We start from the raw sequence: 19,563 nt of genomic DNA on the forward strand, positions 1-19,563 counted from the left end.
TATGGTCTGCATAGAATGGACTCCTCCCTTTCCTGCTCCCCCTACTTGGCCCATTCAATTGGCTTTTTGGTTGTTTGCTTACTGGGACCTGTTATTTAATAGGCTCATGACATTCCTCAAACAACAAATTGACTCGCTTACTATGCGGCCTATCCAGGTCCACTATACTAGACTGGAGATGGAAGCCCAACACTCCTATACTGGTCTCGCCTGAGGCGCTGAATCGGTTAGCCAAAGACGGGTAAGAGAGTCTGATGAAACCAATAACCGGTCATCACAGCTATGGGACTCTCCAATGACGGGTAAGGATGGACGTGTGGTTCCATAAACGGCTCCAACCTAAGACAGGCACGATTCACCCAGGCCTTTTCCTCATCTCTCAAATTTAAAACAGAAAAGGGGGACATGTGGGAGGCTGTGCACCAGCGAGCCTGCTGAGGCCATTTTTCATGAGTCTCTTACTATTGCCATCTTAGGCTCAGAGAGCGAAACCTTCATACCATCAAGAGCTGCGACACTGCGTCGTCTCTGTACTGTACCGTGCTGCCCACAATAAACGGACGACACTGTCGTCTCCGTGCTGTAACACTACGCCGCTTGTCCCGGCTCTCACTCCTTCACTCAGGAAACCGGTTCGGCTGTCCCCCCGGGGGTCGGGACAACAAACCCGTGAGTTCTTTTGTGTGAAAAACAAAAATCTGGGGCCAACAGGTGGGGTGGTGGTAAAAGGCACTGGAATCTCACATGGCTGACCACGGTTTAAGGCCCGGACCTGGTGGCTAGATTTCTCACTTTCTCTCTCTCTCTCTGGTCAAATTAAAACAAAGCAGAACAAAACAAAAAAGCAACACAATAAAAATGATGGTAAATAAAGTTGAATAAGAATAATTTAAAAAGAAAAAACAAAAATCTGTTCCAGGATCCAGTCCAGGCTTGCATCACCTTTGGGTCTCTGTTCTCCTTAGTGTCACTTAATCTGAAAAGACTCTCAGTCTTTCACGACTTGACGTTCTTGAATACAGGCCGGTTATCCAGTAGATTCTTGAACTTTTGACATGATCAGTCTTTTTTCCCTGTTGTTCATGATAAACGCATGTGCTTACAAGTGACAGAGAGAGGGAAGCCCCCTGCCAGGGCCTGCTCATGCCCACATCCCTCTTTCCCATCCTCCAGCCTGTCAGACCGTGGGCACTTGCACACATGCCTGGCATGTTTCAGGCTGACTGTGCAGGGATTCGAACTGTGTTTGCCACTGGGATCTGCTTTTGAGCGGTGCCTTGCTGCTGGACCACAGAGCCTGCCTGTGATTGGTCTGACAGCTCCCTTGCTTTCTGGCATAACAAGACACCCTGTTTCCATCTCTACATGTTCTGTTTCCAGTCCTCATCTGCCATTTCCCCAAGAGCCCTGTTTTCTTTTCGTGACGAACCCTGAATTCAGACAGCCCTGCCGTTCATTGGGGTGCCATGCGGGTGGCCATTGCGGGCAGCTGGGGAGCAGCCAGCAGACCCCTCCTCCTAGAGAGAAGTGTGAGGGTGGCCTTCGTGGACCTGTTTTTCCAATGCCCAGGTGGTGTAAAGATGAGCCAGAGCAATGTGGGTCTTTTCCACTTGAATGGCTTTGGGTTCAGCTCATCCAACATAATCCCTGAATATCTTCTTACCTATTTTTTTAAAGACAGATACTATTGCAGCTGGCAGGTGGCGTGGTGGCTAAGGGTGCTGGACTCCCACATGGCCGACCACCATTCGAGTCTCGGATCTGGCAGCTTGCTTTCTCACTTTTTCTCTCTTGCTCTGTCCCTCTCTGGTCAAATTAAAATAAGTAAATAAATTTTAAAAAGACAGATACTATTTTCTGGTTTGTGTAGTCTGTTTTTCCTTTATCTAGTGGCATTGGTTTACTGGTAGGACAACACAGGATGTGGGTGTCGGCAAGCTTTCAAAAGTCCTTCCTGCTGTGGATGGTGTAGGGCGGGCAGCTCCTGACTCATGGGGAATGGCTGCCCGCACTAATTCTCCCTCCAGCTCTGTGAATTCTCTAACAGAACACTTTTTTTTTTCATTCTTTCTACTATAGGCCATGTCCACTCACTGGAGAGAGATGAGAGACAGAGTGGAAAAGGGAAAAATCACCCCTCAGCAGGGTTGGCCACACCACAATCCCTTCTCCATTTCCTCTCAGGATTTTGGCCTGGTGTGCTTTTCAGGCCACCAGGTCCAGGATTCTAACCATGCACTTGGGCATGTGGGGTCCAGTACCTTAGCCACCACCCACCACGCCACCATTTGGACCAGAACAAAGTTTCTCAGTGATATGCCATCTGGGCTCCTGGATCCCTTCCATTACTGTCCCTGGGCCACAGTAAAGGGTCAAGAAGAGGGATACCCACCGTCGCAGGGCCGAGGAACCTGCACACCTAGGCCCCAATGTTCCCAACGGGGGTGGGGGAGCAGGAAATGCTGCAGAGTTGTCTGAGAAGAAGGCATCGGGACAGAAGCTCAGGGTCAGAGAGGACAAGGACTGGGCACATCAGAGGAGAAGGGAGAAGTAGAGTCCAGGCAGGAGTCTAAGTGCCATTTTTTCACTGAGAAGCCTCAACTCACTGGGGTGTCAGTGTAAACGGTTTTCTAATCACTGCTTCCAGTCATCCTCAGCCGCCCCCTCCAGTCCCTTCTCAGTAGTTTCCTCCCATTAGGCAGATTCATCCTTGACACCAATGAAACTCACACCAGGCTGCTTCGAACATGCATATCTCCCAGCACGATCGACATTCGCCCACCTGGGTTCTGGGATAGCTCCTCCCTCTGTCGTTGCAAGGACTAACTTCCTAGCTGCTGTGGCGTGGAGAGCAGGAAATGGAAATGGTCAGGGCGAGGCGAGTGGAGACCCTTTCACTGTCCGGCTAGGGGTCCGAGGTGGGGAGGCCCCAGGTCCAGGTAGGTTTAGTTCTCTCTTGTGGTCTCTGATGATAGGGTGCTCTCTACCTAGATGGCATTCTCTGGGTCACTAGCCCCTGCAGGTCCCCCTACAGCAGTGCTGGTGGTAAGGCACCACTGGTGAGGCCGAGGCCGCGTGGGAGGCCCAGGCTGGGCTCCCAGGCTGTCCTGAGACAGCTGGGCACAGGCGCACGCAACGTGGTCCCGGCTCACTGGGAGCTGGGGCAGGAGCGTCAGCATGGAAGGGCCCTGTCAGAAGCACCTCTCTCTAGCTCTTGATCTCTCTCCCTCTTTCTCTCCCCCTTTCTCATTAATTAATAGGGGCCCAGGGACCAGCAGTTAGCGTAATGGCTACGTCGCTTGACTCCCATGTAGTCAACCGCGGTTCGCGTCCCGGACCCGGTGGCTTAAACTCACGCCGGGCGCGTGTGCGTGCGTGCCCAAGATCCCGAGAGGAGAATGGAGGAGAAGGGATTGTGGCGTGACCATCCCCCCTGGGGGGTGATTTCTCGCTTTCTGTCTCTCTGTCTCTCTGTCTCTCTGGCAAGCACATGCACCCTATGGCAAAAACCTCTCCAAAAAAATAAAGGAATAGGGGCCCAGCCCCGTGGCCTAGGGCTGGTGGTGCTGGACCCCACACAGCTGAGGGCAGTTCAAGACCTGGTCCCAGTGGCTTGAAAAACACACCAGGTGATTGGGCATGTGTGTCTAAGCTCCCAACAGGATGGAAAAATGGAGGAGAAGAGGTTGCAACGTGACCACGCCCTCCCGGAGGGTGCGTTCTCCTGCTCCCACTCTCCCTTTTTCTTTGCTTTTTTTCCTCTCTGGTAAGCACATGTCTTCTAGCAATTACAAGAAAGAAAGAAAGAAAAGGACAGCAGCTCACTTCCCAAGCTCAGAGGTCCTCATTGCTTGGTTCGGAAGCGGCCTAGACAGACTGGGTCCTACCCTTCCTCTGACCTTTGTGCTTACTGGTACGGAGGCCAGAGCCCATGAAACCCACCCCATGGCAGCTTGAAGACACATCAGGCATGTGCATGTGTTCCAAACCCAGCAGGAGGAGTACAGGAGAAGGGGTTACAGCGTGAGCATGGCCCATGGGGGTGCTTTCTCTCTCTGTCTCTGTCTCTCCTTGGTGAGTGCATGAGCCCTCTGGAAATTAGTTTTAAAAATGGGATCACAGGGGGAACCAGCAGTTAGCGTAATGGCTATGTCGCTGGACTCCCACGTAGTCGACCACGGTTCACGTCCCGGACCCGGTGGCTTAAAACTCACGCCGGGCGCGTGTGCGTGCGTGCCCAAGATCCCGAGAGGAGAATGGAGGAGAAGGGATTGCGGCGTGACCATCCCCCCTGGGGGGTGATTTCTCACTTTCTGTCTCTATGTCTCTCTCCGTCTGTCTGGCGAGCGCACACGCCCTACAGTGAAACAAACAAAGGGATCACAGGGACCCACAGGTGGTGTGGTGGTTAAGGTGCCAGACTCCCACATGGCTGACTTCTGGTTCAAGTCCTGGACCTGGCGGCTTGCTTTCTCACTTTCCCTTTTTCTATCTCTGTCTCTCTCTGGCCAAATTAAGACATATATAAAAATAGAAAATAAAATTAAATAAAACATTCCCTTTAAAAGCTTTATTTTAAAAAATGAGAACACAGGGGACTGCATATGGTGTGGTGGTTAAGGCACTGGACTCCCACGTGGCTGACCGAAGCTTGAGTCCCTGACCTGGCCTTTTGCTTTCTCATTTTCCCTTTCTCTCTCTCCCTTGCTTGCTCTCGCTCGCTCTGGTGAGCACGTGTGCCCTATACCCAATTAAAAGAAAATAATAATCCTTTAAAAAAACGGAAACATACGGGGCCAGCAGGTGACGCAGCAGTTAGGGGCTCTGTCCTCCCACGTGGCCGAATATGATTTAAGTCCCAGACCTGGAGGCTCGCTTTTTCACTTCCCTTCCCTCTCTTTCTCTCTCACTCTGTCCCTCTCTGACCAAATTTTAAAAATGAATAAATAAATAAAGTTAAACAAAATAATTCTTTTTTAAAAATAGGAACACATACCATATTTTATAAGCCTAGATAGTTTTTTTTCTTCTTTTTACCTTTATACTTTATGTAATTGTTCAGAAAAAATCTAACAACAGCCATGTTTAAAATCAAGAAAACACAGTAAAGCTGTTTTCAGGGGCTGGGGAGGAGAGGGCAAAGGGCCAAGTCAGAAAGGTGTTCACCTGATGAAGCCGCAGGAGAATGGAGCCTCCCACAGTGCAGAGCCCTACTGCTCTTTTTGGTGAGAAAACCAAAACTATGCAGGGCACTGCTGTAGTTTGGTTGTTCCCTTCAAAACTCACGTTGAGATTTAATTACCACCAATGGTAACTAAACGATGCCATTTAGAGGTGGGACCTTGGGTCAAGAGGACTCAGCCCCCATGGATGGATGCCTGCCATGATGGGAGCTGGCTCGTTAGTGTGGGAGCGGGCTCCTGGTGCCAGGGTAATGTGGGCCATCCTCTGTCTCCTCTGTCTCCCGTGCTCTCTTGTCCTCTGCCTTCCATTGTCGGGGCGATGCATCTTGAGGTCCTGCCAGATGTCGAGCCATGCTCTTGGACTCCCCAGCCTCCAGAACCATGAGCCAAATATACTAGCGTTTATATATTACCCAGTGTGTGGAATTCTGTTAGTAACACAAAACAGACTGAGGCAGGTAGCCGTGAGACAAACAGTGCAGAGCTATGAGTTTCTTTGCCAGCAATGCTTTGACAAAAATTGCCATTACTGGGACCAGCAGATGGCATAATGGTCATTTGGCTGGACTCCCACATGGCCAGCCACGGGTCAAGTCCTCGACCAGGAGGCTTGAAACTCATTCCAGGTGCATGCGCACACGTGCCCAAAATCCCGAGAGGAGAATGGAGAAGAAGGGATTGTAGTGTGGCCATCCCCCACCAGGGGGCGATTTCTCCCTTTCTGTCTGTCTGTCTCTCTTTCTCTGGCGAGTGCATGCACCCCCTGGCAAATGTCTCTGTAAAAACAGTAATTGCCGTTTCTCAGAGCACCAAGGAGGAACTAAGTGGGGGGCTCAGGGACTCCCTGTGTCTTTTCTTGCTTTGCCGGGAAACGGGCTTTAGCACAGTCTTGGCCTGCTGTTGCCACAGCACGCGGTACCGTCTCCCTTCACATGACTTCCCTACGCTGCTGCGTGGGTAGCATTTTCTCACTCTTCCTGAGGCTGTCCTGCCAGGCCATGCGGTGATTACTCGTCACAAGAACTTCAGTAGAAAGCACTAGGCGGTTTGTACATTATGATTCTTTGAACCCCTCACCTCCAAAATCTTGGTCTCGGGCCAAACAGTGGCATGTTGGTTAAGGCAGCTGGATCCCAGAGGGCCGGCCGTCTGAGTGGTTGGAGTCCTAGAACTGGTGCTTGAAAAACATGCCAGGCTCATGTGCGTGTGTGCCCAAAACCCCAAGTGGAGAGTGGAGCAGAGGGACTGCAGCGTGGCCATCTCCCTGGGGGCAAGGGGTGCTTTCTCACATTCCCCATCTCTTTCTCTTTCTCCAGCAAGTGCACACACCTGTAGCAAATGAAAAGAAAGCAAGCAAGCTAGCTAGCTGTGATCTTGGAAAACGAGCTGGAATTCTTTTGCCATTACTGAGTTCTGCAGTTGCATCAGAAACTGAAGACTTGCCTGACCTTTAAGGCTTGCCTGACCTTTCTGTCTGCCCCAGAGAAGAGCTGCCACAGCCCAGAGCGAGCGCGCCAGGCTGTCCAGTCCAGAGTCAGTCATCTAAGACAGCCCCACCCACTGAGCGTGACTTCCCAGAGAAAGAACACTCTGTATTGGAAGAAGGGCCAGAAAGCCGGCTCCACACGGCGTCCTCCGGGGCGCCCTTAATCATCTCCCTCGCCAAACAGCCAGAAGCTGAAGCTCCGTTTTTGTTTTGGTTTTTGTTTTTGTTTCCTCTGCCAAACAGCATTATTCTGCCTTTGTGGTACCATGAGTGACTTCTAAGAGATAGCTATTCCAGTCGAGCCTGTTACAAGGACAGATGTTATGTTTTTGAGCGTCAGGGGCATTCTAGCTAGAAAAAGAAAACCAACTGGCCCAAGAGGAATGTAGGAGAGTATTACCTTGTATGTGGACAAGAAAGAGTCCCTTCCCTGGCCCCACCAGCTCAAAAGACTTCATATCACAAATGCACAAATACACAATTCTTTTTTCTTTCTCTTAGGTATTTGTCATAGGGTGCCTGTGCTCACTGGAAAGAGACAGAGAGAAGGAAAGTGAGAAGTCACTTCCTAGGAGGATGACCATATCACAACCCCTTCTCCTCTTGGGATTTTGGGCACAGATACACACATGCCTGGTGTGATTTTCAGGCCACCGGGTCTGGGACTCAAACCGCAGTCAGCTGTGTGAGAGTTCAGCGCCCTAACCACCACGCACGCCACCTGCTGTCCCCCACTGTACTTTCTAACATGATATTGTTCCTCTTTTCTAGGTGTAGTTTTCTTTCTGTTGACCAGCATGCCTCTGTCTGTCCCCTCCACCCTCCACAGCCCAGTGACCAGCCTTCACCTCTCGACCTTTGCGAGGTCACCTTCCATTCTCACCTGTGAAGAACACGTGGTATTTTTCTTTCTGTGACGAGCTTATTTTACTTCATAGAATGTCCTCTGGTCTCTCCTATTTAACCTCAAATGACATTCTCCTTTAATGGCTGAATAGCATAACATTCCTTTTTCTTTTTTTGCTCTAGGGCACATGTGCTCACCAGAAGGAGAGAGACAGAAAGCAAGAAATCACCCCACAGTGGGGGATGGCCACGCCGCAATCTCTTCTTCTCCATTCTCCTCTAAGGATTTTGGGTGCACAGACACACGCGCGCGCCCGGCGTGAGTTTAAGCTACTGGGTCTGGGATTCAAACCGCTGTCGACTACTTGGGAGTCCAGCAACATAGCCATTATGCCAATTGCTAATCCCACTATTGTTAGTTTTTCATTTGACAAGAGAAAGGGAAAGTGAGAAAGCAAACCACCACGTCTGGGACTCAAACTGAGATCAGCCACGTGGGAGGCCAGTGCCTTAACCACCATGCCTCCTGCTGGCCCCCTCCATTCACCTATTGATGGTCTCTCTGTCTCTGGTGAGCACATATGCCCTGTTCAAAACTAAAATAAATAAATAAGACTTTAGTTTAAAAAGGAGAGAAAAGTAGATTTTTATCAAACACAAGAACTGTCATTATTTTTTTAAAGAATTCAGTTAACTTTATTTATTTATTTATTTATTTATTTATTTATTTATTTATTTATTTACATTTGACCAGAGAGGAACGGAGTGAAAGAGAGAGACAGAGAGAGATGGGGAAAGTGAGAAAGCAAGCTGCCAGGTCTGGAACTCGAACTATTGTCAGCCATATGGGAGTCCAGCACCCCTAACCATCACACCCCCTGCTGACCCCCCGGCACAGTGTTTTCAAAACAACTGGAGGGTCAGCTGGTAGCATGGTGGTTAAGGTGCTGGATCCCACATGGCTGACCCTGCAGCTGTCGTGAACCTGGCAGCTCAGGAAATGAATAACTGGAGGGTCCGGTCCCCTACAGTGTTTTTTCCCTGGATTTCACATGCTGCCCAGGCACCCGCCACAGTAGCACTGGGCTGGAACCTGAGAACCAGGAAACTACAACTCGGAATTATTCCACACCCAGCAGCTGGCCTCCAGATTTCCAGTTCAACCCAGCCCTAAGGTAGTGAGAGGCACGGACTGTCCCACTCCGCTTGTACCCAGGAGCTCAACTCACTCACCCTCTGCCCTATAGAAGCCAGGGAACTCTTCCGAACACAGGGAGGGAGGAAAGAGGCATTCTGTCTGTCCGGCCAGAGCTGTGGGTAAGAACGTGCCTTCTCCCCATGCTCTGTCTGCCTGGCAGTGCCGCAGGTACCAGGTTATAGTAGCTGGGGTGCACATGTGCAGTGCACAGGAGCACTCGGGAGGCCAGTTAGGGCCAAGCGTTATACATACAGCCCTGCACAATGTGTGTGTGTCAGCGAGCGCTTAGAGGCTGGGCACAGTGAGAGAGCGAGAGACAGAGATGGAACCAGTACGAAGGGGGAGTCTCCTGGCCCAGCCCATCCTGATGGCAAGAGGACAGGCACCCTGATCACTCTGATTTAATCATTACAGATTACGTCTTGGAGTGGCAGTGTAAGAGAGGGCACGAAGGGGGCCCACGGTCTGCGTTCTTCTCAGCTGGGCAGAGGCACCTTCTTGCCCTCCTCCTCCTCCCTGGCAAAGGTGGCTTATGTACTTACAGGTGCATGCCGTGGGTGACAGCCAAGGGCTTTGGACACGGAGTTGGAAGCCGTGTGCTAGAAAAATGCATCCTGCCGCTGTGGGCAATAAAGCCAGGTCCCGGAACCTCAATGCCCTACCCTCCCAAGCAGCACCTTTTTCACCTGTGCGGCTCGAACACACCTGTGCAGGTCTCCGTGCTGGAAACAATAAAACGAACCATGTGCAGTGCACTGTGGAGGGCTGTGCTTCTGAATTGCCTGAGCTTCCTACAACTGGTCTAAACATTATTCCTCTTGGTTGTACATTTTTTAAAAAGAATTATTTTTTATTTTATTTATCGTTATTGTTATTTTTAAGTTGACCAGAGCAAGACACAGAGAGAGAGAGAAAGCGAGAAAGCAAGCCGCCAGGTCCGGGACTTGAACTGTGGTCAGCTATGTGGGAGTCCAGTGCCCTTAACCACCACGCCACCTGCCGGCCCCCTTGGTTGTACATTTTGTCCCGAGATTTATATGAGGTTTTTCCATTTTTTGCACCATTAATGCCATCAGAGCTGCCGTGGTGCAGAGAGGACATGGAGGCTGCTTTTGGGCCAGCTGGGTCTGGGTCCCGAGCCAGTGGCCTGCTCTGAGATCTTGGGCTGGCTGTGACTTGCAGAGGCCGTTCCCCTGATGTGAGTGGGGTGACAATGGTCCTCCGCTCCAAGGGCTGCCCTGAGGGCTAGACACATGCCCTGCAGCATTCCCAGAGCCTGGAAGGCGGGTCGGCAGTCAGGAACCACTGGAGAGAAGCCCAGAGAGAAGCCTTGGGAGAAATGGAGGGGACCAAGGTCCAGGGTTCGTGGTGACCTCCTGGAGTCTCCACGGTCAGCCCACAAGGCAGAGACCCTGCCTTTCCCACACGTAGATGAGGCAGGAAGGTCAAGTAGCCAGGGGAAGTGAGTCGTATGCAATGGGTGTACGTGCCTCCTGAAGTTCCACACTCACAAATTGCAGAGATAAAGAAAAGGAAGGTGAACTTGTTTGACCAAAAGGAGTTTCTCTTCCTTCAAGCCACGTAGCCTATAAGCCCTTCATAAAGTAGGAAGGCGGGCCCTCCTGCCCTGGCAGAGACCGACACGCTCAATGCCCAGAGTGGCTGGCCGTGAGGACAAAGGGTGTGTGCGCCCCGGCGGGGCGACTGAGCAGCAAGGCTGTCTGCTGCCGTGAGCCCCGGGATAGGCAGAACATCCCCTTGGAGGCTGAGCCGCCACAATGAGGTCCTGCCTGAGAAGGTCCAGCCGCCTGGGCCGAGGGGCCCAGTGGGCCTTGCTCTTGGCTGTGCTGGTCTTCTTTCTCATCATCCTGCCTGCCTTCGTGAGGGAGCCCGACAGGAAGCCTTCCAGGTGAGAGCAGCACCTTCCAGTTCCTCATATTTCATCAGAGGAAGCAAAAATAACTGAGTAAAGAAATAAATAAAACTGAAGCCTGGGGAGGACCGGTGAAGGCTGAGCTATCTCTGTCCACATGGGAGTCCTGAGTTAGGACTGTTATCAAGAAGCAGCAGGGAGGCTGGCAGGTGGTGTGGTGCTTGAGGCTCTGGGCTCCCACTTTGGCTGACCAGTTTGAGTCCCGGATCGGGTGGCTTACTCTCACTTTCCCTTTCTCTCTCTGGTCGAATTAAAAAATAATAGTAACAAATAAAATAATTCTTAAAAAAAAAAAAGTTGCAGCAGGAAGGAAGACTGGTGGAAGACTTGGGGGACATGGAAGTGGAGGTGGCACGGGGGATAGGACGGAGAACCAAGATGTCCCAGATGCAGTGAGGCTCGAGTAGAGAAGAGCAGGCAGGACTTTGCGAATGGGTGGCCGGGTCTGCAGAGCACAGGCGGAGAACCAGACAGTGTCCCCTCTGGGCTTGTAAGCAACACGAGCAGTTGGCCTGGGTGCCTACATGCCCCTCTCTATGACCTGAAGTGAAAGACTTACCCTGGGAGCCTGCTTGTTGCAAAATCGTTCTCATCCTGAAAAGTATGTCAGTAAAATGGGAAGCACCCTTGGGAACCAGCAGTTAGCGTAATGGCTATGTTGCTGGATTCCCACGTAGTCGACCACGGTTCGTGTCCCGGACCCGGTGGCTTAAAACTCACGCCGGGCGCGTGTGCGTGCGTGCCCAAGATCCCGAGAGGAGAATGGAGGAGAAGGGATTGCGGCGTGACCATCCCCCCTGGGGGGTGATTTCTCGCTTTCTGTCTCTACGTCTCTCTCTGTCTGTCTGGCGAGCGCACGCGCCCTATAGCAAAAATCTCTCCAAAAAAAAAATGGGAAGCACCCTTGTGGGAAAGCAGCTTCCATTCCACACCCCAGGTTGGTCCTCCAAAAAAGGCCTTTTAGACCTTTTTTCTTAAAAAGTACACACACCTTGGAAACCAGCAGTTAGCATAATGGTTATGTCGCTCGACTCCCACGTAGTTGACTGCGGTTCTCATCCCAGACCTGGTGGCTTAAAACTCATGCCGGGCGCGTGTGCGTGCATGCCCAAGATCCCGAGAGGAGAATGGAGGAGAAGGGATTGCAGCATGACCATCCCCCCTGGGGGGCGATTTCTCACTTTCTGTCTCTGTCTGTCTGTCTGGCGAGCGCACGCGCCCTATAGCGAAAAAACCTCTCCAAAAAAAAAAAAAAAGAAAAGAAAAGAAACACACCTTGGGGTCAGGAGGTGGTGTGGTAGTTAAGGTGCTGGACTCCCACATGGCCAACCACAGTTCAAGTCCCAGACCCGGTTGCTTTCTTTCTCACTTTCCCTATCTCTCTCTCTTTCTCTGCTTTTCTCTGGTGAATTAAAAATAATAATAATAAATAAAATTAAATAAATAATTTTTTTAGAAAAAGGAAATAAACACATCTTCAGCAGTTAGATACCCTTTCCTTTCCAGACTCATATTTTCAAAATTTGCTATGGGTTGTGTGCACTCACCAGGGACAGACAGAGAGAGGGAAAGTGAGACCGTGCTCCCTGGTGGCAGGGTGATCACACCATAACCCCTTTTTCTTTCTCTTCAGGAGTTTGGGCATGCATGAACACACTGGTGTATTTCTCAAGCCGCAAGTTCAGGATTTGAGCTGCACAATTGGCCACATGGGATCTAGCTGCGTTAACCACTGCGCCAACTGGCTCCCTGCCTCAGACTCAGTTTTTTGGGTTTTTTTGAGAGGTTTTTGCTATAGGGTGCATGTGCTTGCCAGAAAGACAGAGAGACAGAAAGCAAGAAATCATCCCCTGGGGGTATGGCCATGCCACAATCCCTTCTCCTACATTGTCCTCTCAGGATCTTGGGCATGCACGCACACACATCCAGCGTGAGTTTAAGCCACCAGGTCTGGGACTCGAACCGCGGTCAACTACATGGGAGTCTAGTGACATAGCCATTACGCCGTCTGCTGGTCCCAGACTCAGTATTTTTTAAAGGTTACTTATTTAATTTTATGTGTTATTATTTTTTAATTTGACCAGAGAGAGACAGAAGGAGAGAAAGCGAGAAAGAAAGCTGCCAGGTCCAGGACTCAAACCAGCAAGAATCCAGCACCTTAACCACCATGACACTTACCAGACCCCAGACTCAATTGTTTTAAAAATAATTTCATTTCACTGTTTTTAAAATTGAAAGTAATACATGTTGAGACCAGCAGATGGTGTAATGGTTATGTCACGGGATTCCCACATAGTCGACTGCAGTTCGAGAACTAGACCTAGAGGCTTAAAACACTCTGGGCGCATGTGCGTGTGTGCCTAAAATCCTGAGGAGAATGGTGGAGAGGAGACTGCGGAGTGGCCATCCCCCATATTCACCACGTGCCAGGCCCTCTTCCACATGCTTAATTTATGAACTCGCTAGTGCTCATTATATAAGGTTACTTGGGACCAGCAGCTAGCGTAATGGCTATGTCGCTGGACTCCCACGCAGTCGACTGTGGTTTGAGTCCCGTACCCGGTGGCTTAAACTCATGTGAGTGTGTGCGTTCTCAAGATCCCGAGAGGAGAATGGAGGAGAAGGGATTGCGGTATGGCCATCCCTCCTGAGGGGTGATTTCTCGCTTTCTGTCTTTCTGTCTCTCTGTCTCTCTGTCTTCCTGGTGAGTGCATATGCCCTATAGCAAAAACCTCTCCAAATAAAAAAAAAAGAGTTACTGAATTGGGGGTCAGCAAGTTGCATAATGGTTAAGAGCACTGGGCTCCCACGTGGCCGACCATGGCCCCAGGCCTGGCAGCTTGCTCTCTCACTTTCCCTCTCCCTCTCTCTCACTCTGTCTCTCGGTGAAATTAAAATAAATAAATAAAGTTAAAAAAAAAAAAAAAGAGACTAGTGAGTCACAGAGAGCCAACGTGAGTCATCCAAGACCACGGCTGGTGTGTGAAAGGGCCGGGCTTCGAACCCAGGCGTTCGTCCCGCAGCGTGCGCTCTTACCCTGCCGTGCACAGACCTGTGTCCCCAGGTCGACGTTCTCGATCTCACTGCCGCGGCATCCTGGCAGGGCTGTCCTCCTTGTGGTGGCTGCGTACGTCCCACAGAATGGTTGATCAGCCAGCCCCCGCCCGCTGGCTCTCGGGGGTTAGCCCCGGTGTCTCACACGGCTTGTGCACTCGTGGGGGTATTTCTGCTGGTCGGTTTCTTCACGTGGAACTGCCAGGACAAGGGTACGTCACCTTCAGTGTTGAGGGGCCCATCCTCCCGTCCTCTCAGAAGGCCACACCACTGGGTGTGAGAGTTAGCTGTCCCTGTCCAAGGTCAATGCTGAGCAGCGACAGGTGTCCGTGAGGTGCAGCCGTCTGAGCGGAGTGAGTGTGCTTCTCTGTGCACTTTGCACTTCTCCGGCCACTGGGGAATCTGAGGCCCTCAACTTTACTCACATTTCTGCTTCTCTATGAATGACCTATTCATGACTTTCAGGTTTTTTATGATCTTTTTCGTATTTGTGTTCATAATTTAAGATTATTTAAATTATCTTTTCCTCTTTTTTGTGTTAGGGATATTAACTATTTTTTTAAAAGAATTATTTATTTTATTTATTATTATTTTTTAATTTGACCAGAGAGAAAGAGAGAGAGAGGGAAAGTGAGAAAGCAAGCCACCAGGTCCAGGACTCAAACCACAGTCGGCCATGTGGGAGTCCAGCACTTTAACCACTGTGCCACCTGCTGGCCCCAGGATATTAACTCTTTCATATCAGGGATGTTACAATACTTCAAATGTTCTCTGCAGCCTGACGTGAACTTGCTGTTTCTCTGTGCCGCTTGTGGTGTCTTCCGTTACGCAGAAGTCATGTTCATGGGTGTACAAGTCAGCTGTCTTCTTCTTTATGGTCACTAGGCTTTGTGCAATTTTGAGGAAGGCCGTCCAACCCCAAAATTATATAAATATTTTTCTATATTTTCTTTCTCTCTTTTTAAAAAATATTTTCTTTAACTTTATTTACTTATTTATTTATTTAGAGGGACAGCAAGAGAGAGAGAAAGAAAGTGAGAAAGCAAGTCACTAGGTCCAGGACTCGAACTGTGGCCAGCCATGTGGGAGTCCAGTGCCCCTAACCACCACGCCACCTGCCAGCCCACATTTTCTTATATTTTCTACTAATACTTCTGAATTTTTGTTCTTCGAGTTTAGTGGGTTCATCCACAGAGATGTGTTTTTGCTCATGGGATGAATATGGGTTTGTATTTGTTGGAACTCTTTTGATCATAACTGTGAAAACCTAACTCAATCTAGTTCAATTAAAAGACAAGGAAGGGGGCCAGCAGGTGGCATGGTGGTTAAGGAACTGGACTCCCTGGTGGCTGACCACAGTTAGAGTCCCAGACCCGGCAGCTTGAAAATCCCACCAGAGAGGTATGCATGCATGCTCAAAATCCCAAGAGGAGAATGAAGAAAAGGGGACTACGGTGTGGCCTCCCCCCGGGGTGATTTCTTACTTCCCTCTCGCTGTCTTTCCTGTCTCTGTAGCAAGTGCACATACTCTGTGGCAAAAATCAAGAACACACGAACAGAAGACAAGGGAGGGACCCCAGTGCTCCTGCAGGACACCCAGGGTGGGAGTGCGCTGCAGCGGCGGCATCCTGGCTTTCCTCCCTGGCCGAGGCCACGTGCCTGGAGTTAAGGGGTCGGTGGGGAGCACACGATGCCGCTTCTGGTCTAGAGATGTCCGAAGGCACAATGTCTGGGGCTGTCTGTGGGGAGATGAGCCTGGGAAGAGCTGGCCCTGCCCGGTCTGCCTAGCTCAGCAGGCTGTGGAGGGGGGACACGGCACTTCCTGAGGAGTGTGTGTGGAGGGATTAGAACCCTAGAACTGCTCGCTTAGCCCTGGGGTGGAGTAACTGACACTTCCTCCAGGGAGCGTCTGGGGCAGCCGGGGGCTTGCTCCCAGGATGGACTCTCCCGGGATCCTCCATGGGAAGGAGAACCTTTGCCCCAGAGGAACCACATCTGAGTGTGCAGAGCCTGCCATGGCACAGGGGCCCCCAGCATCAGGTGGAAGCTTCCTGAACCTCCCCTCTTCTCCTTCCCCCCATGTTAGACAGGTGGCACGTCAGCACTATAATACCAGAAAAGGGAGGCCTTGAAGAAACGGAGGGCGTTTTCTCAGTGTCTGACCGGGATTCTTGCTGCCCATTTCCCAGCTCCCTCAGTCTCCCCGCATGGTCACTCCCAGCTCTCCCACCCCAGGGCCTCATTCTGGAGCAGCCCAGGGGGTGGGGGTGGGAGAAGTGCCCCAAATCATTCAGCTGGCGTGTGCACGTGCAAGAGTACTTTGTAGGTTTTGATGGAGGGTGAGGGTGAGGAGTTGAGGTTTTTTAATCACTGGAACTATCTGTAAAGTATGGATTCTGCCCAACACGTTCCAGGATAGGCAAAGGGTCACAAGTAGAGAATGTTCCAAAGGGTCACAGGTCAAGAGTGTTCAACCAACTGTTGACATAATTAAGTTCCAAAATGATTAACAGAGAGCGAGAGCCACAGAGCAGAGAAGGCCCTGGAGGGAAGAATTGTGTGTCTGTTGAAAGCTTCAAAGAGAACATGGAGTTTGAGAGACAGGCAGGACGTGGCCTCTTGGCTGAGTGATTAGGCAAAGGTGAGTGGGTGAGAAGAACCGGCTCAAGCCAGGAGGCCGACCTCAGTCTGCAGGCCTGGGTGAGCCATGGAAGAACCGGTCTCACGGAAATAAAGGGCTTTGCTGGGGAGCCGGAAGGCCATCTGAGAAGGGTGGGGCCTCCAGCTTGCTACAAAAGGTCTCAGCAGAGAAGTGATATCACCATGGTTTTTCTTTCTTTCTCTTTCTTTCTTTCTTTCTTTCTTTCTTTCTTTCTTTCTTTCTTTTATTTTTTTGCTATAGGGTGCATGCTCCCGGCAGAGAGAGACAGAGAGGGAACATGAGAAATCACCACCCTGGGGGGATGGTCACACATAATTCCCTCTCCATTCTCCTCTTGGGATTTTGGGCACCCATGTATATAGCATGTTTTTCAAGCCAGTGAATCCAAGACTTGAACCGTGGTAGTCCATGTGGGAGTCCAGCACCTTCACCCACCGGCTGGCCCCAACACACCCACTTTATGACCCGTCATTATCATTTCAAACTGGAGACACCTCCAGAGTCACCCGTACCCTAGGAGCTCTCCCTGTGTTTTCAGAACTATTGCTGAAGGTTAGATTTTTATCCTTTTTCATAAAGAGATGCACATTTGAGGGAACCAGCAGTTAGCGTAATGGCTATGTCGCTGGACTCCCATGTAGTCGACCGCAGTTCACGTCCTGGACCCGGTGGCTTAAAAGTCACGCCGGGCGCGTGTGCGTGCGTGCCCAAGATCCTGAGAGGAAAATGGAGGAGAAGGGATTGCGGCGTGACCATCCCCTCTGGGGTGTGATTTCTCACTTTCTGTCTGTCTCTCTGTCTGTCTGGTGAGCACACGCACCCTATAGCGAAAACCTCTCCAAAAAAAAAAAGAGAGAGAGATGCACATTTGAGACTCAAAAAGACCAAGCCTGATCCCACGCAGCCAGGAGAGAGCAAGACGAATTCGTGAACCTGGTGGACCGGGCTGCAGACGCCCTGCCCCTCCTGCCGCGTCACTTGCACTGAGTCTCCGAAGCCATAGAGTCTAATGGAGGCGACGGCACACTCAAATAAAAGACTGTGTGTTAAAATAATAGTAATAAACAGGGGCAGAAAGTCAGTAAGACCAGGGCTATGGGAGCCCATTGAGAAGACTGTCCAACGGGGACAGGGAAGGGGACCCGTGGCAATGGTTGCATTTGCATCACGCCTGAAGGCTGTGTGACATTCCGGCAAACGCCGAGGACTAATTGAACGAACGCTGGTAAGGCACGGCTGGTGGCAATGGTTGCATTTGCATCACCCCTGAAGGCTGTGTGACATTCCGGCAAACGCCGAGGACTAACTGAACGAACGCTGGTAAGGCACGGCCGTTGTGCCGGTGCTAATCGCATCTCCAGCTTTCAGGCAGGCGGATACCGCTATTACCACCACTGCCCCTCCATGGCAGGACTTGCCCAAGGAAACCATGGTCACCTAGGAGCAGACCGAGGCAGGCTGGGGTGCCCAGAGTCCCGCACCTCAGCCAGTGTCCTTCCACCCTTCTCCTCCCTCTGTCAGGGTCAAGGAGACACCATGTCACAAACCTGAGTTGGTTTGTTTTTTCTGCCAGACTATGAATTTCTTGTGGGTGGGTACTCTGTTATCTGTGTCTATCTGCTCAGAACTTTGAAAAGGTCCTGGACACAGTGGAGATGCTGTTTAAAACATTATTTACTTTATTTCTTTTTCTTCTTCTTCTTCTTCTTCATCTTCTTCAGTTTGACTAAAAAGAGACACAGAGAGAGAGTAAGAAAACAAGCCGCCAAGTCTGGGACTCGCACCACGGTCGGCCATGTGGGGGTGCAGTGCCTTGACCACCACGCCACCTGCCAGCCCCAGCGGAGATGCTTTATAACTGTCTGTTGGTGAAAGGATGAATTTGTGACCTTATATAATACACTAACAGGCTTAAACTTTCTTCTTTAGCTATCAAAAAGTTTAGGGTGGGGACATAACTTTTTTCTAAGAATTATTTAACTTTATTTATTATTTTAATTTGACCAGAGAGGGATAGAGTGAGAGAGAGAGATTGCAACATAGAAAGTGAGAAAGCAAGCCACCAGGTGCAGGACTTGAACCGTGGTCAACCATGTGGGAATCTAGCGCCCTTAACCACAACACCACCTGCTCTCTCTCTTTTTTCCTTCGGTTTTCCAGAGAGCATGTGGTCAGAGAGAGAGAAAGAGAGAGGGAAATTGAAAAAGCACTCCCCTGTGGGGATGGTCACCAGACCATAACTTTAAAAAAAAAAAAGTCACCAGAGGTTGTGTGAGCTCTCCAGAGAGAAGGACATTGAGCAAGCAGCGCCCATGGGGAGGGCCACACCGCAACCCTTCTCCTGTGTTTCTCCCTGTCTTCAGGATTTGGGGCACGTGCGTGTGCCAGCCTATCTCTGAAGCTGCTGGTCCCAGCAGTTGGCCACATGGGACCCAGCTGCCTTCACCACCGCGCCAAAGGCTGGCCCAGGACGTACCTTGACTGAATGTACAGTGTACCTCTGCAGAGCCTCTGACGATAGGCTGCAGCGTGAGGCTGGAAGGTCGAGAGGCCGTGGCAATGGTTTAGGGTAGGATGAGTGAGCTCCTGTGCAAGGACCGTGTGATAGGAAGAAAGGCCTGAGAAAAGTCAGAGCGGCTGGACGAGGCAGCAAACAGGGGGGTCGGGGAAGAAGATTTAAAGGTTGTTCTCCAAGGAGGCTGGGCATGGTGCAGCAACTGAGGTCAGACTGCAAGACTGACCCCCATGGGAGGGTTCCCGGTTCCCATCCTGACCCCTCCCTGAGGAGGCTGTGCACACCTGTGGCTGTGACCCAGGCTACTGAGCCTAGGGAGGGTCGTAGCCTCAAGGCCATCTCGGGGGACCGTTGCTCTCTCTTTGTCTCTCTCTTTCTTGCTCATAAAAAGAAGAAAGAAAAAAAATTTTAAAAGAAAGAAAGGAGATGGGGCCGGCAGGTGGCGAGGTGGTTGAGGGCACTGCACTCCCACATGGGCAACTGTGGTTTGAGTCCCGGACCTGGCGGCTTGCTCTCTCACTTTCTCTCTCTCTCTCTATCTTGCTCTCTGGTCAAATTAAAATAAATAAATAAATAAATAAAGTTAAATAAAATAATTATTTAAAAACGGAAAGAAAGAAGGGGGGACGGCAGCAGGTGGCATGGTGGTTAAGGCACTGGACTCCTACATGGCCGCCTGCAGTTCA

General features: G+C 50.7%; 1 protein-coding gene across 1 annotated transcript in view; it reads left to right on the plus strand.

The window, feature by feature from the left end:
- The first annotated feature begins 10,391 nt into the window (after positions 1-10,391).
- Positions 10,392-19,563, plus strand: part of ST6GALNAC1 (ST6 N-acetylgalactosaminide alpha-2,6-sialyltransferase 1) — a 20,990-nt gene continuing 11,818 nt past the window's right edge. Inside the window, exon 1 of the mRNA XM_006145738.2 lies at positions 10,392-10,622. Within this exon, the coding sequence (XP_006145800.1) occupies positions 10,492-10,622 (131 nt within the window). The 5' untranslated portion in view covers positions 10,392-10,491. The remainder of the gene's footprint in view (positions 10,623-19,563) is intronic.

This window comes from Tupaia chinensis, unplaced genomic scaffold (assembly GCF_000334495.1).
Source record: "Tupaia chinensis unplaced genomic scaffold, TupChi_1.0 Scaffold000159_1, whole genome shotgun sequence".
NCBI classification, from domain to species: Eukaryota; Metazoa; Chordata; class Mammalia; order Scandentia; family Tupaiidae; genus Tupaia; species Tupaia belangeri.